The 27088-nt window shown below is 51.4% G+C and overlaps 1 protein-coding gene across 3 annotated transcripts in view; it reads left to right on the top strand.

Annotated features, from left to right (window-relative positions):
• Gramd4 (GRAM domain containing 4) overlaps positions 1-27088 on the top strand; it is a 76861-nt gene that overhangs the window by 26573 nt on the left and 23200 nt on the right. For 2 of the 3 annotated variants that reach the window (XM_050128451.1, XM_050128459.1), the window contains exons 2-3: positions 6191-6401; positions 14657-14777. In XM_050128451.1, coding sequence (XP_049984408.1) covers positions 6191-6401; positions 14657-14777 — 332 coding nt within the window. Of the gene's footprint in view, positions 1-1138; positions 1206-6190; positions 6402-14656; positions 14778-27088 lie in introns of those variants that run through there. The other variant, XM_050128467.1, reaches the window with a different exon arrangement.

Here is a 27088-nt window from a genome sequence, read left to right as displayed (position 1 = left end):
GAAGCTTGAACACAAGCAGAATCATTATGTACTTGGCCTTGTTTGCTTTATGTGCATGAATGTTTGCCTGCATGTATGTCGGTCTGTGTACCATGTTCATGCTGTGCCTCTAGAAAACCAGAAGAGGGCGTTGGATTCTCTAGGGGCTGGAGTTTACAGATGGTTGTGAGCTGCCACGTGTGTGCTGGGAATTGAGTCCAGAACAGATGACATTTTCTCCTGAATAAAAGGAGTCTCCCTTTCAATTAGGCTTTGTTACTCTGTATAAGCTTACTCTCACCTCCCAAGACAGAAGGACCACCTGCAGCTTGGGCTGAATTACTTGTAGCTAGGGGAGGAGGGAGTTGCTGGAATCTGAGGTGAGGCTCTAGGGACCCTCTCCACCCTCTTCTGTGAAGGAAGATTGTAGAGATGAGGCAAGCAGGTCTGCTTTTTGTCCTGCCTGGCTCCCGCATGGTTAGCTTTACACCCAAAATAACACACACAAATTGTATTCATTTAAACACTGCCTGGCCCATTAGTTCTAACCTCTTCTTGGCTAACTCTCATACCTTGCTTTAACCCATGTCTAGTAATCTGTGTATCACCATGGGGTTGTGGCTTACTGGGAAGATTCTAACCCACATCCATCTCGGGCTGGAGCTTCATGGTGGTTGCCTCACTGCCTTCTACCTAGCATCCTGTTCTGTTTACTCCGCCTACCTAATTTTCTGTCCTATCAAAGAGCCAAGGCAGTTTCTTTATTTAACCAATGAAATCAACACAAAACAGAAGACCCACCTACATCAGAAGATCTTTGCAAATCATCTCAGATACTTTGCTGACGACGGTAATGGTAATGGCTGTTTTGCTGAGGGGCCGGTGTTTTACACGGCTGACTGATGTGATTGCCTGACCATGGGAAGTCTACCCCCCTTCATGTTCTCGAGGCTTAGGGGCCACCTTCCCAAGAAGACAGAGCTTTGGCTGAGGGCCAGGTGGCTCAGTCTTGCTCTGCAGCTGGCGGCCCCTGGGATTGTTATGCAGGAGCAAGGGTTGGCGTCCAATGGGAAAGAGGATGTGGTTTATCCCAGGATCTGTGGGAGAGCTACCAGATAAGGAGGGCTGAAGAGTGTGGCAGGGCCTCAGCTTGTGAGCCGTGGGTTTTAGATCTGTGTATCCAAACTCAGACTCTGAATTCAGAGCGGAGCTTCGGCTGGAGGAAGGTGAGCCAGAGCTGCTCTCAGGCCAAGTGCTGAGACTGGCAGCCGCTTTTATTTTCTTAGTCCTGGGCTTGGAAAGGGAAATAAAGCCCTTTGTGGTTCCCAAGTCCGGGGTTCTCAGACACTGCCTCCTTTGTGCGTCTGGAAGCCATTCAGGGCTTGCCAGTGCAGTGTGTGGTAACACTCCAGGGCTCACTTGCGGGTCTGGGCAGCTGGCAGCGTGCCACCCAAGCTGGAGGAGCCTAGAGAGCACCCACTGTCCTTCCCTGCTGGGGCCTGCAGATCCTAGATCAGCCAAACCTTTGGTGCCAAGCCTAGCTCTCAGGCTGGCAACTACATGTGTCCTTGAAACATGCCCCTGCATAGTTGTAGCTGGGGGTGTGCTTAAACACGCCTCCTTCCAGATAGAATGCAGGAACGGCCCAGCTGATGGCGTGGCAGAGTGCACTCTGAGTGTGTGTCACTTCCTTGAGGGAGTCTGTGACTTATGGGGGGCATTGAGCTCCTGGTGGCATCTGCTCATTTGAGGCTGCCTTGTCTTGACAGAAAGGCACACGCCCCTCCAGGTCAGTCAGTCAAGGCAGTCTGGTGCAGCCTTGGGAGAAGTCTGAGGAGGGATGGAGAGGCTACCTGAGAACCTAGTGTCACCAAAGGAGCCAGCAAAGGAAGTGTCCCATCTCAGGAAGTGCCACCTCACTACACAGAATTTGACAGGATGAAGGGAACAGGTGTGAGGGAGCTAGCTGCAAGGAGGGCTGGGGTACACGTGGGGTATGTGGGGTACGTAGGGATCCTGTGGACTCATGAGAGGGTCCTGCTGTAGGGAGAATAACTAGGCTATAGGCCAAAGAGTCACCTCCTTCCATGGTGGTCAGTTGTACATAGTGAGGTTCGGAGTGGCCTGTGGAGGATACATGGTAGCTGAAATCAGGGTAGAAGGGAGACTTGAGCACAATGTTGGCTTGGTGGGCAATGCTTCTTCCTTCTGCCCGTTGCATCAACACCCAGCCTTGGGGGGTCGGAAGCCCCAGGCAGCCTTGGTCCAGGCTTCGTCCTTTGTAATCCAGGTGACGTGTGTAGTTGAACAGTGGCCTCCAAATTCATGTCATCTGGAAACAGGGCCTTTGCAGCTGGCATTGAGGTACGGTCACCCTGGGACGGTGTTCCAGCTAGCAGGGGATGCCAGTGTGGGGGTGGCAGATGTCTCTGGGAAGGTCAGAAGGGACCTGTCTCTGGTGACTTGAGTTTTGGTCCTTTGCCGCTGAAGCCTGAAGAGTTCATCCTTTTGAAGGAACTAAGGGGTATCAAAAGGGGAGCGGAGGGGCTGGGAAGAGGCCCTCCAATTCTCCATACTTGGGGAGAGTCTACACGTCCTGGTTCTCCCTTCAGTACCTGTGTGAACAGCTCAGCAGGACCCCAGGTGTGGAGCTGAGCAGGTGGCTGGGAGCCTCAGCTCCCGTGGGTAGCCAGCCTGCCGTGCCTTCTTTTGGGTGGTGGCAGGCTGGATGGGCACCTTTGTCTCCTTTTCTCATTTGCTTGCTGCAGCTTAGTAGAGAAGTTGACCCTAGCTCCAAGGAACTCCAGAGTCTCAGTCCGGGGAACCCTCTTGAGGGAGCCCTCATGGAGCCAAGAAGTCCATGTAAAAGCATGCTTCTTGCCTTCTTCAGCCTCTAGGTAGCCTGTGTCCACCCAGGTGCATACCCTCCTGCATTCATGGCAGTCTCTCCCCCACCCCCCTTCTCTGCAGCCTCTAGCAGCAGAAACAGGGCTGGGTGTTCCGAGAACAAAAGGAGGTTGGTGCCAGGTTGCTGACCCTCTACCTTGCCTCTCTATCTCTACCTTTCTATCTTCCTTTCTTCTTCTTTTTCGCTTTCTTTTTATTTGTGTGTGCACCCACATGCTTGTCATGTACCCACGCATGTGCAGAAGCCAGGGGAGGACATCAGATGTCCTCTGTCATACTCTACCTTAGTTCCTTGAGACAAGGTCTTGTCATTAATGCTAGAGTTAGGTTGGCAATCAGCAAGCCCCAGTGTGCCTACTGCCACCAGTCCCCGCAGCACCAGGGGTATAGGTGTGCACGTGACTGGGCTTATCTTTTTACATGGGTGCATGGGTCCTCATGCTTGTTAGGAAGCCCACTAACACACTGGGTTCTCTCCCCAACCCCTCATCTTAGTTTTCTCAATTAGAGCCATAGGCACAAAAGTTCCTGGAAGTGGGCTGGGGTGCAGGTGTTCATTGAGGGAAGGTGGTTGGAGTTTTACAAGGCAAAGCCTTCTAGGATGGATGGATATAGTTCGTGTCCCTGAATGCACCCTTAAAAGTACTTAGTGTGGTGTGTGCATCTTACCATACATAGTAAATAAACCGCTGGAGCAAAGAAAGACATTGGAAGGCACCGCGGGGCATTGGAGAGAGACTTGCTGACGTCACTCTGAGCCAGCACCCTGGTGAAGTGTGTGTCTTCCCATACCTGTTTGCACAGTGTGACCACAGGGCTGTGGCTCTTTGGAACTGGTGTCCTGTATGAGGCCACAGTAGATGCCATCTGCTCTGAGCACAGCTGGTAGTGAGTGAGGGTGGTACACAGGGAGGCTTTCCACACACAAGGTGTGCTCGCTCCGTTGTATTTGTGGCGGGATCAGATCCCACAAGGAGAACCACTGACTTTGCGGACTTCTGTGTCCTAAGATCCCGAATCACCTGCATTATTAGTGTGTGTTGGTTTCCTGTTCGGTAACTCAGCCAGTTTCTGTGTGAGCTAGGAAGTGGTCCCCCACTCCACCCCAGTTTAGTCACGCAGCCCTGGAAAATGTGAATCTCTCACTCAGGTCGGCTTTCTGCGATCCCTATTGCAGTGTGGATGCTTTTACTTTTAAATGTTTGAGCTTTTTATGGGTTTGTTTTTTACATTTGTCTAGCAGTCTATGCTTTTTTACTTTGTAAATTTATTTTTCAGTCTCTTTAAAAAAATTTAGACTTATTTTATATTTTGTATAAGAGTGTTTTGTCTGCATGCATGTGTGTGCACCATGTGCATGCCTGATGTCTGCACAGGTCAGAAGAGAGTACCTGATCCCTTGAAAATGGAGTTCCAGATGGTTGTGAGCCACCATGTGTGTGCTGGAAACTGGTCCCCTAGAAGAGCCGCCGGTGCTCTTAACTCTGCTGAGCCATCTGTCCAGCCCCTTCTCTCCATCCCTCAATGTAGACCATTATCTCCTCTCTGGTAGCTTGAGTTTAATGTCCCTTTGGTCCCCCCTGAAATTCATAGTTCCGGTATATGATATGATTCCATGTGGCTGGTGTGTGCTCCCATCCTGAGTGACTGCTTGTCCCACCCACCACACTGTCTACAGCTGGGTGTAGGTTAGATTCCATTCCCCTGGGGGTCTGCTCGCACTCAGAGGCCCTCAGGCCCTCTGGCGTTCTGCAGTTCAGAGCAGAACAAATTCTTTTTCTTTCCTTCTCCTCCCACCCCAGGATCTCATGTAGTCCAGACTGGCCTCAAACTTGCTGTGTAGCAGAGGATGACTTTGAGTTCCTGATCCTCCTGCCTCTGTCTCCCAAATGCCAGGATGACAGGCAGGTATCGCCACAGGGCTGGGGATTGAACCCACGGTTCCACCCATGCTAGGCAAGCGTTCTGACAACAGAGCTATTTCTCCCTGATCTCTGGGGCAATGTCTGATACATTCTAACCGAGGTCTTACAGGTTCCTCCATTAGGAGTCTAGCTGTAGGCTAAGGAGAGCAGGAGCCTTGGAGGCAGGCAGGCTTGTCTGTTGCAAGTCTGTGTCCACCGAGGGCTTCCGTGCTGCTGCCCCAAACAGGAAGCTCTTCCCGCCTTGCTGCACTGAGTCCACCCAGTTCACTCCCCCGGTTTTCCTTGCGTGAAAACAATCCTGTGGTTGACTGGGCCTAGGCCCAGGCCTGGGGTCAGGCCCTCAGCATGTGTCATCTTGAATTCCCAGAATACTTTGGCCTGGTCAGGATTATTTCTGTTTCAGAGACAAATGTCTCTGCTCGGAAAGGAGGTGACGATGGAGCAGGTTGGAGCCCAGGCATTTCACTGTGCTGCACCCTGGGGCCCCAGGACTCTTCAAGATGCCAGGGTGGGGTCTGTGGATCCTGACCTGTAGCCCTAGACCTGGAGCTGTATGACTGGAACTGGGCCCTCCCCTGCCTGTCAGCCCTGCTACCCGGGAATGAAGCCAGCTGGACACTGGGAAAAAACAGCCCTTCCCCCTACCTCCTGGGGATTTTGAGGGTTGCTATGGCTCTCCTGGTCCAGTTAGGATAGAGGGGTGGAGAGCAGGCCTCCAGGGGTGTCCATCATTTGGTACACATTGTCTGTTAATTTGCATGAGCTTTGTATGCGGCACACAGCGTGTAACGTGACATGGTACCAGGCCTTCGCCTAACATCTAAGTCCATTTCTAGGAGGGGCTTTGTTGTGGGAGCTGAGTCTCCAAGACCAAGCCAGTATTTGATGGCGAGGGGGGAAAGTTGAAAAGACAAAAGAATGGATGGATTCTGTCCCTGCTCATTTTTCTGCAGGGTGTCTTCAGAGGCAGAGGTGATGCTCCAGCCCATCCTTGGTGCTGTCCCAGGCAGTAGTATGTAACCAGTTTCCAATCTTAACTCTTAGCATTTTGGAGAGTGGTCAACCTTTTCATTCCCAGCTGTCTTTGTCCCTATACCCTTAAGCCTGTCACTCTGGGGTGACCCAGACTAGACCCTCTCTGTGGCCAGGAGGGCTCCCCCTGACAGCCTGGGCTTTCTTCTGCTCTGTTAGGACTTTGCACAGGAAGAACCTCAGCAGCTGGCCATGTCGTCTGTGATTGGGTAGTGACTGGTCTGGTGATATGTGCCCATTCATCGTAGAGCTGGATGCTTACTGTCAGCCTCAATATAGAGCTGGAACCAAATATGGCAGGGGCAACAGGCAGCAGGCAGCCACTGACGTGCTCCATTCTCTTGCAGGGAACCCTCCCGTCATGTCCAGGTGAGGCCGAGGAGTGCCGTGCTGAACATGCTCAGGAGGCTGGATAGGATCAGGTTCAGAGGCCACAAGAGAGAGGACTTCCTTGACCTAGCCGAGTCCCCAAATGCCTCGGACACCGAGTGTGGAGACGAGATCCCTCTGAAGACACCACGGCCCTCACCCCGGGACAGTGAGGAGCTCAGGGACCCTGTGAGTATGTGCCAGTCCCCGAGTCTTGCATCCCTTGATGTGGACAGCAAGGACAGCATGCCCAGTTCATAGGTGGCCAAGCGAAGATTCATGCCTGACCAGGCAGTTTAGACATACAGAGGCCCAATCTCTGTCCCCTGTTGCCTGTTTCCTTCAACACGCAGCGTCAACTGGGACAGGTCCTTATCTTGGTGGGACTTCTGTACCAAGTTTTGCCTAGACACTGCATTGCTTTGTCTTGTTTGTTGGTTTTTCTGGGTGTTGGGGAAGCTTCTCACATAAACACAGTGTTGTAGCCTGGCTTGACCCCATCAGGAACATTGGTGTGGGGATGGGGCAGGGTGAGGCTGGTCTAGAAGCTGCTGGCACCCTGCTTGTCTGTCCATGCCAGGATGTGTGTCACCGACCCATCCACTGGCTGAGCCCTCAGCCCACACAGTGGCCAGTGGCAAGGAGCCTTTTGACCAGGCATCAGGTATCACTTGAGAGCCTTAGCCAGGGCGAAGCTTTGGTGTGAACAAACCAAGGGCCCCTGCCTTCCTGAGCTTGTATTTCATGGGTGTCAGGCGGGGGAGTGAGAGTCTAGCTGGGCCAGTGAGTACCTTGCAGTCTTTCCTCTGGACAGGTCTCTTCAGTCTCAGATTGGCTGTGGTGTGCACATCGATTCAGCCCCCCTCCCTGCTACCCCAGAATCCTTGAATGTACTTGATGACCATTGGTTTTCCCTCTCAGCCCTGAGCCTGGTACTCTTTCCAGATGTGGCTGCGATCAGCGGCCTTCCCCTAGCTCCTATATTATTAATGCTTCATAATAGGATGGTGACTGTGTACTGCTGCTGGCAAGATTAATAATTTACTAGTGCTGTCTCCTAAGAGCCTGGCTGTGTGCCCTATGCTGCCTGGCCAGGTGGGTGGGGTCACTTGCCTTCCTATTTAACCTCCTGGTGTATTAGACGGGTGCTGTTCCCAGAGTTCAAAGGCCATAGCTAGTCCTGCAGCTTTTGGTCTAGAGGAGGGCTGTGCATCTAGCTTGCAAAAAGCCATACACCTTTTGCAGGTGACATACAGAGCAATAGAGGACAGAAATGTATATCTTGTCCAGTGCTGGTATGGAGTTGTGCAAGTTACAAGTCTGGGTGAGATGAAAGTCTTTGGGCTGAGCATCTCAGGGATGTTCAAGAATTGCCCTGCACCTACACACATGTGCACACAAATTCACAAGCATGCATACACATGTATACACACATGCATACACACATACACAGAGATATACACACACATATATGCACATGTACATATGTACATACATATACACACTCACATGTACACACATGCATGCATACCTGAGTGCCTACACACACACACACACGCACACACACACATACATACACACACACACACACACGATACAAGATTCATGGTTCAGCGGCCAAAGGAACCCATTCAGAGGCTGTTCTGGCTGTCACTCTGTGTGTCTAACCAGGATTGTGTAGTAGACTGTAGTAGTAGGACTGGACCTGGGCACATCTACTGAGTGTGTGCATGAGGTGGTGTGCAGAGAAGAGGGTAGTATGTGGAGAGCCACCCCATGCCACAGGCTCACTTGGCCACTTAGCAGCTACAGGGGCTAGCTAGACTGCAGTTAGAGTTTCCTGTTATGCAGACCACAGGTGCTCTTACCCTATGTGGCCTACCTGTGATGTCTGGCCATCCCTGGACCTCCTGCTGGTGACATAGCTAGGCATGGGGCTAACAGAGATTCTGAGGCCACAGCAAGCCCATGGCTACATGCCATGTGACCCTCGTGGCACACATAGGCTTGATGGTAGTTAGGTAGGGAGTGGCACATTCTTCTAGACCAGGTTTTAGTGGCAACTTTGGGCGACATGGGTCTATATTGGGATACCTGGTAAGTGGACAGGGCATATTTCCATATCCTACCTTGCTTATCACAGGAGAAAGGTTCCTGGTGTGTGTTAATCTCCAGGGGTACCATGGTGGTTGAGTTGACCTTAGGCAGGAGGGAGCTGGCTCAGAAGGCACAGGTTCTGTGCTAACTAGAGAAATGGGAGGAGAGATTGCAGGATTTGGGGGGTCTTAACTAGAGATAACATCTGGATTTAGGGGCTACCGGGAGGGACAGTGCTGAAGCTAGTTATTTTAGGGTAACTAGCTTGGAAGTATAGTTTGGGGAATGTGGGCTCCTAAGGGAGGCAGAAGAACAAGAAGGGACATGCCAGGGCGCTGTGCTAGTTGGATGGGCCATCTTTGATGTGTAGGAAACTCCCTGTGTGACACAAAGGTCCCGGGAGAGGTGTTGATTTGGGAGGTAGTCTTGGCATCCTGGGCTGCAGCTGAGAGCAGCTACTGCAGAGGTCTTGGCAAGGTCAGACCTGGGACCTAGGCTCTTGTGCCTTCCAGGATTAGGGAGCCCTGTGGGGAAACTGCTCCAGGGACCTCCCTGCATGGGTTCAGCCCTAGCTCAGGGCGTTGTGCAGAGTGCCGGCTCACTGGTTGTAGAGGGACCAGGTGATGCTGTTTGGCCTTCACCCACCACTCAGCACCCACAGTTTAAAAAGGGATGTGTTGGTGTTTGTTCTGGGCATGCTTTGAGGCTTAAGTGAGCTTGGTAACTAGTTGGATCATTGTTACCATGCAGGTAGGCGTTACTACCCATAAACGAGTGGCTCAGAGGCTCCTCCCAGGCCAGGTTCTTTTTAGGGCCTTGGTCTTATAATAAGTTCTCTCCAGGGACTCCAGGTCAGAATGCAGTGGTAAATAGTCTTCCACACCTGTGTTACTCCTTCTTGGGGGTGCAATAACCCTTTGCCTTCTATAGCCTCCTGAAGAGATTGAGAGCCCAGGCAGCAGCACAGAGGCCTCACTGGTTGGTTGATTTGATGCCCTCTTAGGAGCACCCTTGCGACATTACCGGGGGGTATTGTATGAGTTTGAGTCAACAGTCTCTAGTGTACACTTTATACTGTGCCGCCCAAGAGGGGCTGTGTGTGCTTTAATGGTCACTGGCAGATTCTCCAGCCTCAGTTCTGCCTACTGCCGGTCTGCCACATCTCTGTAGCTTTGCATATGTAAAAAATTAGCTGAGCAGTGGTGGTGGTGCACGTCTTTAATCCCAGCACTCGGGAGGCAGAGGCAGGTGAATCTCTGTGAGTTCGAGGCCAGCCTGGTCTACAAGAGCTAGTTCCAGGACAGGCTCTAAAGCTACAGAGAAACCCTGTCTCGAAAAAAAAAATTCCCCCGGGCAAGGTGGTTTATGTCTTTATTCCCGGAACATACATGGGGTGGTAGAGGCAGGCAGATCTCCATGACTTCAAGAACTGTCTATATATATATATCTATATCTATATCTATATCTATATCTATATCTATATCTATATCTATATCTATATCTATATCTATATCTATATCTATATCTGTCTGCCTGTCTGTCCGTCCGTCCGTCTGTCCGTCCATCCACCCACCCGTCTGTCTGTCTGTCTGTCTGTCTGTCTATCTATCTATCTATCTATCTATCTATCTATCTATCTATCAATCATCTGGGTGTGTTCTTGTGCTTGTCATGGCGTGTGTATAGAGATCAGAGTACAATTTGTGGGAGTTGATTCCTCTATCACAGGATTCAAACTCAGACTTGGCCGCAGGTGCCTTTACTTAATAAGCTGTTTCACTGGCCCGGTGTTTCCTATTCTGTACATTTTCCTATAAAATGTCTGGCACAGTGTGTGGCCATTGGTATCTGGCTTTCTTGCCTTTTTGTGGCTGAATTGGGTCCTGTGGTTTGGTCTGGGAGTATAGCTCAGTGATGGAGTGGTTGCCTAGCATGCGCAAGAGCCTGAATTCAGTCCCAAGTGTATCTATATGCATAATCTTCTGGAGTGGTGGCATGTATCTAATTCCAGCACTCGGGAAACCAAAGCAGGAAGATTACCACAAGGCCAGCCCAGGTCATATGGCAAGTACTGGGCCAGCTGTAGCTACATAACAAGACTCTGTCTCAAAAACAAAACAAAATAACAATAACAAACCCCTAAAATAAATCAAACAAGCCCCAGGGTTTGGATGGACCATGCTTGCTTATCCATGCACACACTGGTAGACATTAGGTTTGTTTCCACTTTGGCGCTCTGGCAAACAACAAAACACCTGGGAATATAGTTTCTCACAAACATCTGTTTGCATCTGGAGTCGCTGGGTCTTGTGGAGGCCCTGTGCTTCTGAGGGACTGCTGTACTGTTTTTCCCAGGTGACAGGGCCATTTTCCATTCCTATGTGTGGGGGTCTGTGGATTCCCCTGGTTGAGGTGGCCCAGATGCCCCATTCACCCGCGCTCTGTGGAGCGCTCTGCGGGATGTTGAGCTGCCTCACTTAGCAGGCATTCAAGCTCCCACTGTGGAATGTGTTTCTGCTTCTGGTGACCTCCCCACTGAGGGACACTGGTGCCGTCCAGTTTGCAGTATTGCTTGGTCTGTGAGTCACATGTCCACATAGGCCACATCCCACTCCTGTGAAAAGTGATGGGGCCTCCAATGGCTGCTGAGAGCTGCCCTGCTCCAGGCAGTACAGTTCATCCCTGTGACTGGTGGAGAGGCCCATGCTCCCTCACCCCCACCTCGGGTTCCCTCCAATTCCCGTGTCGGGCTAATTCAGGCAAAAATGACATCTCAGCTTGCCTGGCTTTTTATCATGAGAGAGATGATCATCTTTATACTCACTTTATTATGTAAATTTACAGTGGTTTTGTCACGGCTCCGGTTCATGTCCAGGCCCCTGGTTTCCAGGTCCCAGTTGCTCCTCCTGAGTCTAAGAAAGGGACAGCTAGGGAACTATGATGCCTTACAGGAGGATTCAGCTCAGAACTTCGGCACAGTGCCCTGGAGGCGTGTCATCCCTGTTGGAGACCTTGGTCACTTGGCCAGGCCCCTTAGGCCTAGCTTCACTGCTGCTGGGGTCAGGGGACTCCCCTGAGCTGTGGCCTCTTCTGCATGGAGGCCACTAGAACTCACAAGCTGAATGGAAACCCTGAGACCTGGGTGTTGGGATACCCATTCAGGGATGTAAATGGGTGCATTCAAGTGGAACTTGCCATCTAGAGATGAACTGGCTGCTTTTGGCAGGAGATTGCTGAGCTCATCAGGTTGGCCATTCTGTCCCTGCCCCCTCTGCCTTCTTTGCCAGCCTCCGCACCTGCTGCCTGCCTGTTGTGTGGCCATCCTGTTCCCTTCCAGGTTGGGAGGCCCTGGTTCCTCTCAAGCTTCCCTTCTTGCTCTCATCACTTGGGGTCCACCCTTCCTAGCCTGGCATGCTGGGAATAGAGTGGCATCATTGAGTCTGGTTTCCTGGGCTTTGAAAGATGGTATTACCTGTAGATTCCGTAGCTGGGACAGCCAGGGATCCGGAGTTGGCTCTGCTGCTAGAGGGCTGGCACATACAGTCAGGATGTCTGTGCTGGGTAGTGCTTGCTTCTTGTTCATGGGGTCTTCTCTGCTACGTAACTCATAACAATTACCTAACAGTTGGGTATCTCCTGGGCAGGGCCTCATTTATCCTGCATGGGCTGTGCCCATACCTATGGCCTGGCTCCCCTAGGACTCCTGTTGCAGGGCCCCTTGACAAATGTGGCAGCAGACAGGCCTGCCAAGCCCAACACAGTACCCCCACTGTAAGCCTGCTGGTGCTGTTGAGCAGAGCTAGTGAAATATTTAACAGTTTCCTTGTAGGCGAGATCAGACCGAAGTCAGAACATGGGGCAGTTCTTAGCGATGAGGGGGGAACAAGGCTGCAGAGTTCCTGGGCTGCTGGATCCCATTTCAATTCAGCATTGATGACCTCCTCCCTAAGATAGGACTTGTCTTAACATGCTGGGGGCAGGGAGGCTAGGCGTGACTGAGACACACAGAGACCGAGGAGAACTTAAGAGAAGGTGCATAGACAAGAGGGCCGGAGAAGAGATGGAGACAAGGAAATCAAGGTGCACATGCTAGCACCAGCCCGGGTAGAAACTCTGAGGGAACGTTTAATTGTTTCCTGTTCAGGAGGTGGGTGAAGCCATGGGAGATCAAGAGGGGGCAGAGTTAGGAATCAGGTGCCCGCCAGGACCATTGGGTGTGTGGCGCAGAGCTGGGTTAAAGTGAGCACATCACATGTGTCCTGAAGTTGGCATTTGAGATTGTATGATTGTCCCTTCACGGACATGTTATTACCCATCTGCCTTTGATGTGTCGGGCTACTTGAGAAGACAGGCAGCCATGTGGGGCTTTCACTGCCGGTTTCATTGCCTGTGTATATGGAGTCCTACACACTGAGCACTACAAAGTCTTAGTGTACTCTCCTGGCTCAGTATGTCTAGTCTGGCATTGACTGGGTCTGAGCCACCTCTGGACAGATGTCTGCATGGTGTTTCTGGGCTGAGGGGCTTCCCACCTGACGGTGAGCTTTCTCAGGATCCACTGTTATGTGACATAGGACACAGGTGGCGATACATGTCTTCTTTGGGAGTTTTCTTGTCCTGGGCAGGGGTTTTAGAGTGCTGGGATACTCGTGAGCTCCTAGCTCTTCTAGAAAAGGTGCCTCTTGGCTGGATTTATTATACAATAAAATTGAGCTGGGGAGTGACAACCAGAAGACCCCCTTGGGTAGACCACACATCAGAAATTACTGTGCCTTCAGTCACCCCAAGCTCTCACCATGCCACTATACCAAGGGACCAGGTCCATATCCCCATCAACAGGTATCCTGATAGGCAGACAGCTGGAAGTGTAGTCCAGACGCCCTGGCAGGGTATCCATCGACTGGAGGGGCTTTGTGCAGAGCCTCTGGCCTCTACCTGCCCCTTCATCCTATGCCCCCCAAAGGGTACACATATCCACAGTGCTCCCCATGTCCTATTGCCTAGGAGAGGTTTGGGGGCCCAGCAAGCTGGTCAGGTCCCCTCTGTTGCTTGCAGGGCTCTAGTGTGCCATTTTTGCCATGTCGATAGCAGGGTCCAGCTGTGAGATGACCACGTGAGTTCCCACTGTGGCCTGGGGGGCTGTGCAGTGATGGGTGGGGCTGCTTTCTTTTCCTGTGGTCAGCAGGAGGCATAGCTGTGTCAGAGGCATTGGCAATGGGAGCTGTGACTACAGCCAGTCCTTAGTCAGTAGACAGGACAGTGATAGAATTTGCTCTCTGGGGAGCCAACAGGAAGGGCCTGGTGTGGAGTGTGCTCATCTTGGCTCCTCATAGGACCCATTTAGCTGTTTTCCCCTCTGATCTGCTCAGTGTGGGATAGACACCTTTGGGATACCATTAAGAGATCTGCTCTGTTTGAGTCATTGTGTACTGCAAGCACCAGGACAGTGGCATGATTTTTTTTTTCCCTCTGTAGTGCCAGTCAGTACTGCTATCATCACGAGGCTTAGTGCTGGCTGGGGATGCTGATACACACTCAGGAGGTGGAGGCAGGAGGATCATGAATTTGAGGCTAGTCTGGACTGTATTATGAGACCATCTCAAAAACAAAATAACATTTAACATTAAAATGACATTTAACACTTTATTTACTGTTTTAAACCCTTTCCATTTTTAAGTGGTTATGTGTGATGCGCATGTTTGAGGGTGTAGATGTGTGTGTGTGTGAGTGCATGTGCACACGTGTGCATGTGGAGGCACAAGGTTGATGTCAGGAATCATCCTCCATATCTCCACTGTATTCACTAAGGCAGGATCTCTCAATCAAACCCAGAGCTCAGTGATGGTGACTCTTGCTAACCCGTCTGCTCTGGAGACTCCCTGTCTCTGCCTTCTGAGGCTGGCATTACAAGTAGGCTACCGTGCCCACCTGGGATTTATGTAGGCTCTAGGGATCCAAGCTCTGATCTTCATCCTCTTGTGGCAAGTGTCTTGACCACTGAGCAGTGTTCCTGTCATGTAGGGTTTGATGTTTGTGTGTGTTCTTTCTTAAGACCTCGCTTGTGTCAGGTGTGAGGAGATCCACACTGTCTGCGATCCTGAGGCCAGCAGGTGTGCTGGCACACAGTTGTAGAGCCCATGCCTCTTTGTCCCGTATGTTCAGAAAGATGCTCTTGGAGCCCTAGGGCCACTGTATTGACTGTAATGTGCTCCTCCTTGTGGTCCATCTGCACTAAAGCACCAGAGGTTGCAGCTGCCATCCCAAGGCTCTGGGCCCCCTAAAACCAACTGGGATCAAGCAAGGCTGCTTTAGTGTGGCCCTCTGAACTCTTGGTGTTTTCCTTCCAGGCTGGCCCAGGGACCCTCATCATGGCAGCAGGTGTCCAGGACTTTAGCAGGACAGAGTTCGATCGGCTGAACGAGATCAAGGGTCATCTGGAAATTGCCTTACTGGAAAAGCACTTTCTTCGTGAGTACAAGAAAGTACTTATGGGGGGATGGGCCACTGCTGAGTGAAGTCCGAACTGGGAGTGCTATGGTGTGGCCACGGGACAGGTGTGGGTGGGGGCAGGCATGTGTGAACATAGGTGTGTGTGGGGATAGGTGTGAACATAGACGTGGGGTGATAGGTATGAACATAGGTGTGTGGGGGCATAGGTATGAACATAGGAGTGTGGGGGCATAAGTGTGAACATAAGTGTGTGGGCATAGATGTGAACATAGGTGTGTGGGAATAGGTGTGAACATAGGTGTGTGGGGATAGGCTTGGGCAGAGATAGACATGGACTTGGCAGTCCCCACATGATACTTCCCCTCTGAACATGTGACTGTTGCCTGTTGCCTCACAAAAGCCAACCCTGGCCCGTGCTTTGCAGGTGGGATGAGGGAGCATCAGGAGTCTGGGAAAGGAGGAGCCTATCCATGAACTTGGTTGGTTTCCGTGACTCAAGCACAGTTTACTCAGACTTTTCAGAGCTCCTTTGAGGAATCTGAAGCCATCTCTCCTGTTACACACTGGGTCTGCGGGGGCACCTTGGGACCTTTCCCCTCATGGCTCCTGCTGGCCAGGTTCTGATCTGTGAAGTAAGGAGGAGGTGGTTTTGGCAGAACAGGAGCATTTGGAGTCACCATCCAGTAGCATCTCACGTTTGGTCTTTCTCTTGACTTCCGTGTCCTCCTGGCGAGGAAACTGAGGCACAGATGACTGAGTCACCCTACCACATGGTGGCAGTAGTAAGAACTTAAACCAGCCTGGCTAGCTCCAGAGCCCGTGCTCGTGGCCCCGATGCGTGATAGTGTTGTCATGGTTGATGCTCTGCAGGAGCCGAGGCTTCTGAGAAGAGAGTGTCAATCCTGCTTGCCCAGAGCTGGTCACTGAGAATCTGTGGGGCAAGTCCAGGCCAATGCCAGGGTGTAGGGCTGCCTGAGCCCTCGCCCCACTGTGGAAGAGTTTGAAAGTGCAGCGTGGAACTAGCCAGACCCCCATGGGGATGAGGCAGTGGGGGATTCTAAAGGTGATGGATCATGAGGAAAAATGTTCCCACAATTCTTTTCTCAGACTTGCCCAAGGAACTATCTCATTCTACTCCTTGGTCACTCCTAAGGTGTGGTGTGGCATTTACCCTGACAGTGTGGGGGCAGCTCTGGGCAGGTTTTTGTTGTTGTTGTTTTAAATGAAAGATTTTGAAGATACATAGACTCAGAGTTGAGCATGTCAGAGATGCCTGTTGACTCTATACCTGCTTCTGCAGGGGCAGATTCTAAGCCAGGCTGGCTGTCGCCCCTCCTCCCCTGGGCGTGTTGGGCGAATCCCAGCCAGCCGCTCTATGGCTTCATCTGTAAATATTTTAGTAGATAGCTCAATATGTTTTAATGACAAAAGCTGAGAGACCAAGATGGCAAGGAGAACAGCAGACAGCTTTCCTTGATTGCAGCCGAGACCGACTGGAGCTCGGATTTCCCTGATAGATAGGCTCATGATTTCTGACAACTTTGAATTGATACTCGTCAGGGTCCGTGGGTGGGAACGGCTGGCGTATCTCCTCAGTCTTTTGGTACCTTCTCTCTCTATTCCTGCCTTCACCCCGGGTGGCTAGCTCCAAAGCTGGAGCTCCCCCTGTGAGAGTAGTGTCCTGTGGACTCCCCATGTCTGCTGTCCCTCCTCCATAGTGGTGGCTGTGACTGGTCTTGGGGGGCAGACCTTTGATGGTATTGCTCTGTATTGCCCTGAGGCGTGCTGTCCCTGAGGTCACAGCAATCGTTAAGTGCGGTCTCTGAAGGGATTCTTGCCAACCAGAGCACGGCAAACATGGCTCTGGCAGGCTTTGTCCTTCTCCCCAATTCCCTCTGCCTTGCTAAAAACCATGAGATCACATTCCTAAAGCTAGTCACCATGGTCTAGTCCCTTATTTGGCCACTTCCTCCTTCTGAACTGACTACAACAAAGGTTCACCTATCAAAGTATTGAAGTCCAGCAATCAGAAGCCTCCTTTGGCTCTCCTAACTAATATGCCCTCTTAAAATTAAGCTCCTCACCCTAATGCGGGATTTCTCCCTTTACCTTTATAAACTGTCATTTGCCTATGGGCCACACATGTCTCCTCTCATTCCAGAGGCAATCCTTTGTCGTCCCCCTCCCAGTACAAACACCCCTGGTCCCCTGTCTTTGTCTCTTTCTACCTGCCCCTTGTCTCTCTAGGGCAATTAGATGTCCTTTGTGCTGAGAGCTTGGTCTTGGGGTGTCCTGGGAGAATACCAGCCCGTTCAGTCAGTCCGTCAGAGTGCTCACACAGGTCACTTTTGTACGTTGTTGTTCTTGCTCCATTGAGTAACCGGTGCATTTCTGAAGACAAGTTTCTCTTTGCTCTCTGGTTGCCTTGAGATGTGGTTCACGTAGGAAAAGCTGGATACACGGATTTCCCCGCCTTGTGTCACAGTTTTGAATATGAATAAAACATTTCTCCTGAGACCAGAGGGGTGCCTGCTCCACTGGGTGTTTTAGAACTGTGTCATCAGAAGCCCCAGGAACAAACTGTGATCATGACCTGTGTATGCGATTATAGTCCTGCCTCTGGGCTGTAGACGCCTCAGCCTTGACTTGTCAGCCTGCTCACGGTAGGACAAGATGTTCGAGCCCCCTCACAAACACTTCTCACCCTGTGGCTGGCATGGACCATCTTTCAAGGCAGTTCTGGCTCTTTTCAGTGGAAGTCATCCTTAGAGGACAACTGAGGATTACAGGGTGCTCACCATAGCTGGCAGCCTTCATGCCTTGACCATTACAGTCACCAGGGCTTGGGAAGTTTGAGTCCAGACTCTGAAGAAGCAGACCTCCAGGACTCCTGGGTGGCTTTTGGACCTTAGGGAGTCTTTACTGTGTCTTCCACTCATGACAGTTGGTTCTCAGAGGCAGGTAGCACCAACCTTAGTTGTTTCATCTCACAACATATGCAGGTCTCGGGAGCACTCAGGAGGTAGAGGTAGGAGGACCGTAGGATTGGAGGCCATCCTGGGATACAGAGCTAAAGACTGTCATAACAAACACCAAAATCTACCAACACCCTAGTGTGGCGGTACACACCTTTAATGCCAGCTCTCAGGAAGCGGAGGTGGCTATGAGTTAGAGGCCAGCCAGAGCTACACAGTGAGAGCCTGTCTCAGAAATAAACAAAGTGCCAGGGTCACCGCCAACCTTGGGACCACTGAGCCAGTCTGTTTTGGGTTATGCTGGCTTTGCCCCCATGAGGAAATGTCACTATAGAATTATCAGTTCTTTCATTGGAATGCCACTTGCAAGGTTCCTCCTGCTTCATGGTCCTGCCATCAAGGAGAGCAGGGCCAGCTTCATTTGTTCCTCCCACTCCCGATGTTTATGGAGATCGCCTTTGTTTTGCTTGAATTTATTTTGACTTTATTTCAGACTTGGAGGAAAGTTGCAAAAATAGCACAAAGCATTTCCACGTGCTCTTCGTGCGGTTATTTCCTTCCTCAAAGGGCAGCTCTTTGCCACACGTGTTTGTCAGTGGTTCTTAGCCGTCAAGCCCCCTACCCACCATCTAGCTGTCTATACGTATATATATACACACACATGTGTGCACCCACCCATTTGTTTACCTCCCACCCACGTGTCCATCCAGCTCTCATCTGTCTGTCCATCCTCCCACATATGCATCCATATCCCCCCACGTATCCATCTCTCTTTCATCTGTCTACCCATCTCTCCACCCACACGTCCGTCCGTCTCCCTCCACCTTTCCATCCATATACCTACACATCTATCCGTCTCCTACTTACCCATTAGTTCTCCCACCTACACATCCATCCATCTCTCACCCAGTCACACATCTATCCACCCACATCCATCTCTTGCCCACCCACCCACCCACCGATCCATCTCTCATCCACCTACCCATCCATCCATTCATCCATCTGCCTGGCTATTTATATGTTTTTTCTGAGCTGCCTGATGGTCTGTTTCAGATGCAGTGCTTCTGAGTTTCAAATACTCTGCTGTGTTCCCTAAGAGCAAGGCCATTCTCTTCTCTAGCCACAGTGTGCCGTGATCAAAGTCAGGAAATAATGTTGCTATGCCATTATCTGGTGTGAGCCTCACCATTGTCTTATTAATGTTCTTTATAACAAAAGAAAGTTCTGGTCACGAGTAGCCTCTCGAGGCTCCTCTTCTCGGCCTTTGTTTCCTGATCCAGGCATTTTTTCGAGGCATGCGGGTCAGTTGCCCATAGAATGGACTCGGGTTTAGATGTCTGCTGTTGCTTAATAGAGACTCGGATCATGTGGGTTTTTGCCTTGAATGTCACAGACATGATGGTGTTTCTTCAGTGCTGGTCAGGAGGGACAAGATATCATCTCATCTCATTCTGCAATGCCAAGAGTTCCTTGTCAAATTAAATTCTTGTATCTATCTAAAATTACTGCGCTGGGGGTGTAGCTCAGGGGCAGAAGGCTTGCCAAGCATGCTCAAGGGAGGCTCTGGGTCCCTTCTGCAGTGCTGGGGGAGGGGGAAAACACTCAGTCAAATAAAATAAAAAGAAAATGTTTACAGTAGCATAAGTCTGTGGTCCCAGCACTAGGGAGGCTGAGCCAGGAGGTTCCCCTGAGCCCTGGAATCCAACACTACCCCGGGTAACACAGTGAGACCCAATCTCAAAAGCAGGCAACACTGAATGGCTTACCTGGCTGCATTATCAGGTTATATCCAGAGAACTTGGGTCCCCTCCCATCCTCTCTGGAGTTCCAATTGTCTTCTCCGTTACTAGGTCCTTTACTGGTTTTTGTGTTTGGTCACACCTTCCCCTGTAGATAAATGTTAGTACACTCATACTTTGTGCACACTTGTGTTCTGTTCTGGCAGTCACTGTAGGCTGGTACCAGAGATAATCCCTGGTCTGTTTTCTGTCTGTGTCTCTACTCAGGGTGTGGCTAATCTCCTGGTCGCCTGTTGGTGACTGATTATACCATCCTGAGCCTTCTGTACTGGGTGTTAGTAAGATGCAGCTCTTCCCAGGCCATCTGCACCTTGTGGATGGGGTGGGACCTATTTTTATACCCCAGGCTTGACGTCTTGGGAGTGGTGGGCGCTGAATGACTGAAGAAATCACAGGAAAGCCTGGCAGAGGTGGAGTTTGCACAGAGAAGCCTGTGCCTCATCCTCCAACATGGCATCCATCACATTTCCCAGGGTAATGCAGTGTTTCAGAGTCTGGAGACACACAAATACGTTTCAGTTGTCACTCAGCCTATACAGCGTGTGCTGGCCTGATCATTCCTATTCCTCTTGGTCTGCAGGGGAAATACCGTGTGCAGGGTGGAGAGAGCTGTGGACTGGCCTTGAGACCTAAGCTTCCAGCTCTTATTTCCTCCTTTCCCTGGCAGCTCAGCTGGAGCTGTTTAGGGCCTAAGTGATTAGTGTTCAAATTCTATTTAACTCTCGGCTGTACTCTCTCTCTCTCTCTCTCTCTCTGACAACAGGCTGTCTTTCTTCACCGAGGAGAAAAATAGCCCAAGTGCACAATAGGTTTCTTCGGTGATTAAATATTGAAGGGTACAGATGTTCCCAGGAGGAAGTGACATGCGATGGAGAAGGTACACCGAAATGTACCTTAGCTACAGCCCACGGCAGGGGCCTGAGCTTGTTAAAGATCTAAGTGACTGAACGGTGTCCATTTGCAGGGAGCCTGAGATGCGTTGCACTGGATTGTCACTTGTTGGACACAAAGGCGTCTCTTCCAGGGCTTCTGTAACTGAGTGTTTATTGTATTTATCGATCTCTCGCTGCGTGCAGGCTCTGGGAAGCGGGATTCGCCATTGTCGTAAAGCGTGCACACAGCCTCCACCCCAGAGCAACTCGGCATGGACTTGGGTTTTGGCGGGGAAAGTGCTTCAGGCCTTTCAGGGGCCTCCTGGTTTGGAGGCTGGGCTGCAGAGCTTCTGAGTTGATACCTCCCTGGGGTCGTGGTCGTTTCTGCTGACCCCTCTCTGATCAGGCTCGAGGCGAATCCCCTAGGGTCTGTGCTCTGTCTCCCGGTCACTGCCACCTATACAGTAGAGTAAGTGGGTTCCCAGTGGAGGGAGCCAGTGAATAGCAGTGATTCCTGAAGCATGTGACACAGAGGGAGGGGGCCTTTGCTCCATAGCCCTTGATACCCCTGGCAGCCCCCTTCCTGCTTGCTCAACACATAGGGGCCAGAGTGACTGACTCCTGCCTGACTTACAGAGGAAGCTGGTTGGGAGGCAGGTGGTGGCCACTTACCCTTCAGGGCATGGTGGGTGGATCTTGTACACAGGGAGGTCTGGGGTGGACTGATCCAGGTGATTAGAGGTGAGCAAGCCTGCCTCACGGACAGTCTTAGGAAAGCAGAAGGCCTGGGAGCCATGTGAGTGCCGCCAGTGTTTTGAAGAGTTGAGGCAGCTTTGAAGCCAGCTAGAGACAGAGCTACTATATCCCTGACAAACATGCCTGGGCCCACTCCTCCAGACCTGGGCCTGCAGGTATTAGCTGGGGGGCCTGGCCTCCTACCTCTACCTCCTCTTGTAAGGTAAGTGCTGTGGATCTCAAAGATAAGCCCCAGGGACAGAGCCTGGATGGGTCTGCATCTGTCCCTAGTGTGGAGTGGAGCCAGTGGGAAGAAGAAGTCAGGGCTGAAATGAGGACAGAAGGCTGAGATGAGCTAGACCCAGCCCTATACACATTTTTCCAGGGAAAAAGATGAAATTGACCCCTAAGAAAAAATGAAAGATCTGACCCATTAGGTCCAACAGTTTCATATTTTTGTCTCTGGACATGACTTAGTGCTTTTCTAACATATGTGAGGCCCTAGGATCTGTACCCAGTACCATGGTGGGGAGCACCCCAAGACCTTTGCTTTTCTAGATCATTTCTGTTGCCCAGTAAAATATACTCTGAAGTCTTCATGGCAGTTGACATAAGTGACCCTAAGACATCTCATTGCCCAAGATAGAAGTTTTTTAGTACAGAGGCTGAGCCACTCACCAAACCCCTGGCTTCTGCCTGTAGCTCATATTTCAGAGGAAAAAAAAATCAATACCTTGTTGCCATTCCTAGGGCTAGGGCTCGAGCTCCTGTAATATTGGGGCGAGATGATGAAGTCATCTGTGCTCATCTATGGTGTCATGCTGAGGGCTCCCTGTCCCAGGTCTAGCAGAGTGCCTTGGGCAATGACAGTTGATGTTCACCGGGGTGTTCTATCCGGAGCCACTGTCCATCTCTGTGACCTCCTTTTGGACTCCTGCTCCATGAGCACAGTGTCAGCTCCCAGGGTTATGAGAGGGTGTCATCCTCTCCTTCTCTGGATGGCATGACCAACGGGGTCCTGTGTTTGCATTGAGAGAGAAGGCACTTGGGCTAGCAACCTTCTATCCTTCGCTGCTCCCACTGGTCCCCCGGGGGGAGCCTTATCTGGCACGAGGGGTGTGTGTTTTAGCCCCATGGGAGGCAGCTGTTCATACTGGTGTCCACCAACTGGACTTTGTAAGAGGCAGAGAAGGCAGCTGCTGCCTCATCTGTATGGTCCAGAGCCTGGCAGCTGCAGGGTGCTCAATACACATCTGGGTGACTGGCTGGGTGACTCAGCAGATCTCAGGCTGATTCAACCAGTGCTGAGCACATGGATGGAATGGCGGACAATGGGATGAGTGGATAGATGGATGGAGGTGCTGCCCCACCCCCAGGCTTGCCTTTCTGCACATCCTGTGGGGCCTTACTAGCACCTCCCAAAGCCGTTTTCCAGTGATGTTTGGTTGCAGGCATAGTTTCATCTACTGCCTTGGCTCCCCAGCATGTATACCCAACCAGAGCCTCTGGGCTCATCTCCCCTTGCTGGTGATGGGAAAGTCCTACCTGACCTCCTGTACATACTAAGCAGAAATCCGGTATCTAGCAGTGAACTTGATGTTCTGAGAAAGCGTGGCTGCTGGTCCATGGTTGGAGGGACGTATCCACAGGATGTGGAGTGGATAGAGCAGACACCTCAATACAATTGTGTATTTGGATTTTTGTATATTTGAATACCACATGTGTACCTGGAACCCATGGGCCAGAAGAGGGTATTAGATTCCCCAAACTGGAGTTACAGATGGCTGTGAGCCACCATGCATTTACTGGGACTCAAATCTGGGTCCTCTGGAGTAGCAGCCAGTGCTCTTAGGCATTGAGTCATCTCTCCAGCCTTTGCCCTTCGCCTCCCAGACCTTAGGGCAGACACTTTTAAATATTCACATCTCAGCTCCGTGCTAGCCAGGTCCTCCAAGTCCAAGTCTTGAGCATCAGAGGCAGCCTGCCACCTCAGTCCTCCACCTCATACTGAAGGGCCATGATGGGTGGGTCTGGAAGCCAGCCATTCTGAGCAGTAGTTCCTCCTAGAATCACATTTCTTTTTTCCTATTATAATTATTATTATTATTATTATTATTATTTTGTATCCAGGAAGGAAAAAAAAAAAAAAAACAAACCTCAGGGTACCACCCTAGTCCCGTAGCTGACTCCCTCCACTCAGGAACATGCCAAGGCCAAGCAGCCTGTCATGTTAGAATGTGAAACATCCTGGACTTGGCCACACACTGCCTGCCTGCAGAACATTAAGCTTGGTGCTGACAGTTCATCATGCAGTAAATGCCGCCTCCGTGCAGAACAGCGGACAACGCGGTGATAGTGAGCGCTAGGAAAACACGCAGGTGGACACGGAGAGCCAGGCACCCCTGAGTGGAGTGACCTGGGGGAGAGAAGAGCTTACCACAGCTGCTTCTCTGGGGCTGATGGCGAAGGAATGCCCTGAGCTTGGGAGGTGACTTGTACCCTGTCCGTTGGGGAGGATAAGGCACCATCTTTTAGAAAGATCCTCCAGGATATCTGGAAGGGTAAATTGGGAGCAGTCTGTTCAGGTGCCCAGGTGTGCAGCCCAGCCTGCAGATACAGCTTTCTCTTTCCCTCTGGGTGGCTTCTCTCCTTATGTGTGTGCTCCAGCTGGGTGGGAAGAGATATTTTATTTAAGGCTTATCATTTGATTTTTTTTTTTTACCTCTGGCTGAGGCTGGGCCTGTTGCATCTTGTGCCAAAGGGACTCCTGCTTGAGAGATCTGCTTTTACAGTTTTAAAAATAGCTTTGAAGTTGTTTTTCTTCCCTGTGGGCCAGGAGCCATGGAGGCTGCGCAGCCTGGGCAGGCTGTGACCATGGGCTGAATTGAGTATCTCCTCTATGTCCCCTTGAATCAGCACACTAAGAGGGAAGGCATAGGTTTCTTTAGGGTCAGAGGTCCATAAATTACCTGCCCTTTGCCTTCTAGACCCTGGGATGACCACAGTCTGGATGAAGTGGGGGGGGGAGGGGACAGGTGGCCCAGCTGTGCCAGGCTCCCATAGTCAGCTGTGCGCTGTGTGGCATACTTTACTGATCAGGTCCCTCTGGCTTCAGGGGCACACACTCTTAAGTTCACTCTGCCTCTTTGCTTTGGCGATGTCTGGCAGTCTCCACATGAGGTTGGGTAGGAGGATCGGAATGTCTCTTCTTTCTTAGGGTCCCTGAAGGTTGCTATCACAGATGACCTGGCATTTTTAGACCCATGTAGATGTAAGGGTGTACCTCGACACAGAAAGAGTCCCCTGGCCTTCTCTCTCCTCCACATGCGTTTTAGGCGGGTGGGAATTGGGGGTGGCTCTTGTCCCCCAGGGACTGTCCCGGTTCCCTCTGGTCTTCTGCACCCGAGTCATCTTGCTTGTCTTCCTGCTAACTGGGTTGCTGGTTTGCTTGCATGGCTGTTGTGTGAGCAGAAGTCTAGAATTGGGGCTTCTAAACTGTGACGCCGAACCCTTCTTTTGAGACACACCCTTGGAACTTAGAAATTTTGGGGACTGACTCATCCTCAGCAGCTGTTCTCACTCCCCAGCCTTTTTCAGGCTCCATGGCCATCTCTGCAACCCGGGTCATCCAGGGGCCCTGAGAAGGAAGTGCCTGGAGTTGGTTATGGCCGGTACTGGGCATGTGAGAAAAGCTGGACCCCGGGCTAGGGGCTGTGCCACACCATTGGTGGCATGCGATAAGCTGTCTCATAGCTGTGCAGCATTGACTCTGTGGTCTGATGTGCCAGGCTGTGGCTTTTGCCTAAATCCTCACTTGTGACTTAGACACAGGCCCTCTATGGCTTCTTTGCTTGACTGAGCCTATGAGAGCCCCCTGTGGAAACTGGGGGACAGGACAGTTAGCCACAGCCTGGCCTCTGAGTTTGTATGCATCTCTGTCCTTTGACATGGGGGCATAGGAGAGCGGGTGTCTTCCTATTTTACAGCACAGGGTTATGCGAGCATATTTTAGGATGACATACCCACTGCCTCTGCTGATGAACTGTTCATTGGATTATTTCATCACTGGGTGTTGACCGCCTTGGTAAATCACTGGGGAGTCCTGCCTCTGTGTTTGGGCACATAATTGGAGATGACAAGAGAGTTAAGATGGGAGGACTTTTCCAGTTGTGGCGAGTCCCTGCACCCAGGAAGGCCAATATGCCCACCAAAGGAAGGCTTCTTGTTTTGTGATGCTCAGAATGCTTCGAGGCCGGAAAGTCCTCTGTGGGCCTCAGTCTGCTGGGGACTCCTTTGCCCTGTATCATTATCTCAGGGGGGAACATGGTAGCTAGAATCTCGATTTCCCCAAGAGAATTCAGTTCCTCATCCCTGGAACCTGCGCATGTGACCATTCCTTGGCGAATGCGACTGAATTGTCAGTTTGAGATGTGCAGATCCAAGATTCTCTATGGATGCAGAGCAATCGCAAGGAGGAAGCTGGGGGTCAGGTGGAGTTGGGTCAGCATGAAGTCACTGCTCTTTGGGAGTCACCAGCCAAGCAGAGTGTTCCTCTGGAAGGCAGAAAGGATGGGATGTGGCCAGTCTTTCCACCAGCCTCCAGATGGACTGGCCCATTGACGCTTCTGTTCTAGCCCAGAACACCTGTTGGATCTCCTGACCTTTCAACCTGTAAGATAGTGTCTTTTGTGCTAAGCCAGAATGTGATATTAGCAGCCACAGGGAATGAATACTCAGATATTCAAGGGGCTCCATCATCACATCCTTCATTCTATGGGAGAGCTTCATCCCCCCCCCCGCCGCCGCCCACTAAAGGATCAGGGGCCTCATGGTCTCCATGATCTGTCTTGGATGGGTCCAGCATTGTCGAACTCTGAACAGTGGGGGATGTATAGTAGAGCTAAGTAAACACCAGAGTCATGGCAGTGACAGACTTAGAGTATTGGGTATCCAAAATAAAGGCGGGACTGCTAACAAGCCTCAATCAGAATTCCAAGGCAGAGACCCTGAGGATGGAGGCTGGCTGCCATGGCCGACTCCATTCCAGGGGGAGGCTGGGCCAGGATGGCCTTACAGGCAGCCAGCTCAGCGCTTTCTGCTTGGCAGGCAGTCAGCCTTCCTCTGCACCTCCTCTAAGGGAGGAGCAGGAGAACCGATGACTGGGTGTATATTGCCTTTGTTCTGTGGAACGACAGCCAGGCACTGTGCTGCCTCTGACCTAAATGTGTCACCGTGGGGTGGAAGCTGGCCCACATTACCAGACACCGGGCCTCAGCATTTAAGTTGCAGAGAGAGGCCTTTGTAGGGAGCCATTAGCCGAGGGAGGATGCGTTCGTGGAAAGAAAGGCTCAGAAATCCAGCTCATTCTACATGCTTAGCTCTCTGCACCACTAGGAAAAGGTGCAAAAGCCTCTGGAGCTCTGCCAGGAACAGACAGGCTGACTTGCTAAATTGGCAAGGGCTGCAGTGTACCTGCCCCTGCAGCTGAGCCTCTAATGGCTGGGGAGGGCAGCTGATGTGGGGAGCTGGGTTGCAGAGGCACAGCGTAGAAGAAGCAGTTGTCTGTCCTATTACAGGGCTGAGCTTTCTGCCCCTGGGATCCTGGGAGGCTAGAGGTATTTGTCAGGTATACACTAAGAGGTCCTCAGCTCCTCTAAGGGGCTGCACACATGTCCTCCCACACTGGCAAGAACGTCCCCGTGCATCCCCCTCACCTTGGGAAGGGATCTTGGGATCTGTCTCGGCAGTGCTAATGGCCGCCGTTGGCTGATCATCTGCCATGAGTGGAACATGGTGGCGAGCCTTCATCATTTAGTGACACTGGGAGACACAGACCTTCAGGGGAGGCCAATTAAGGAAAGCCCAATTTCCTGTTCCTGGCTGAGCAGCCTACAGGGGAGGGAGGGAGGGAGGGAGGGAGGGAGGGAGGGAGGGAGGGAGAGAGAGAG

Source organism: Alexandromys fortis, unplaced genomic scaffold (assembly GCF_014885135.2).
Source record: "Alexandromys fortis isolate MF-2015 unplaced genomic scaffold, M_Fortis_MF-2015_v1.1 scaffold_28, whole genome shotgun sequence".
NCBI lineage: Eukaryota > Metazoa > Chordata > Mammalia > Rodentia > Cricetidae > Alexandromys > Alexandromys fortis.
Note: the sequence above shows the minus strand (reverse complement) of the source record. Positions and strands in the feature narration are given on the sequence as shown.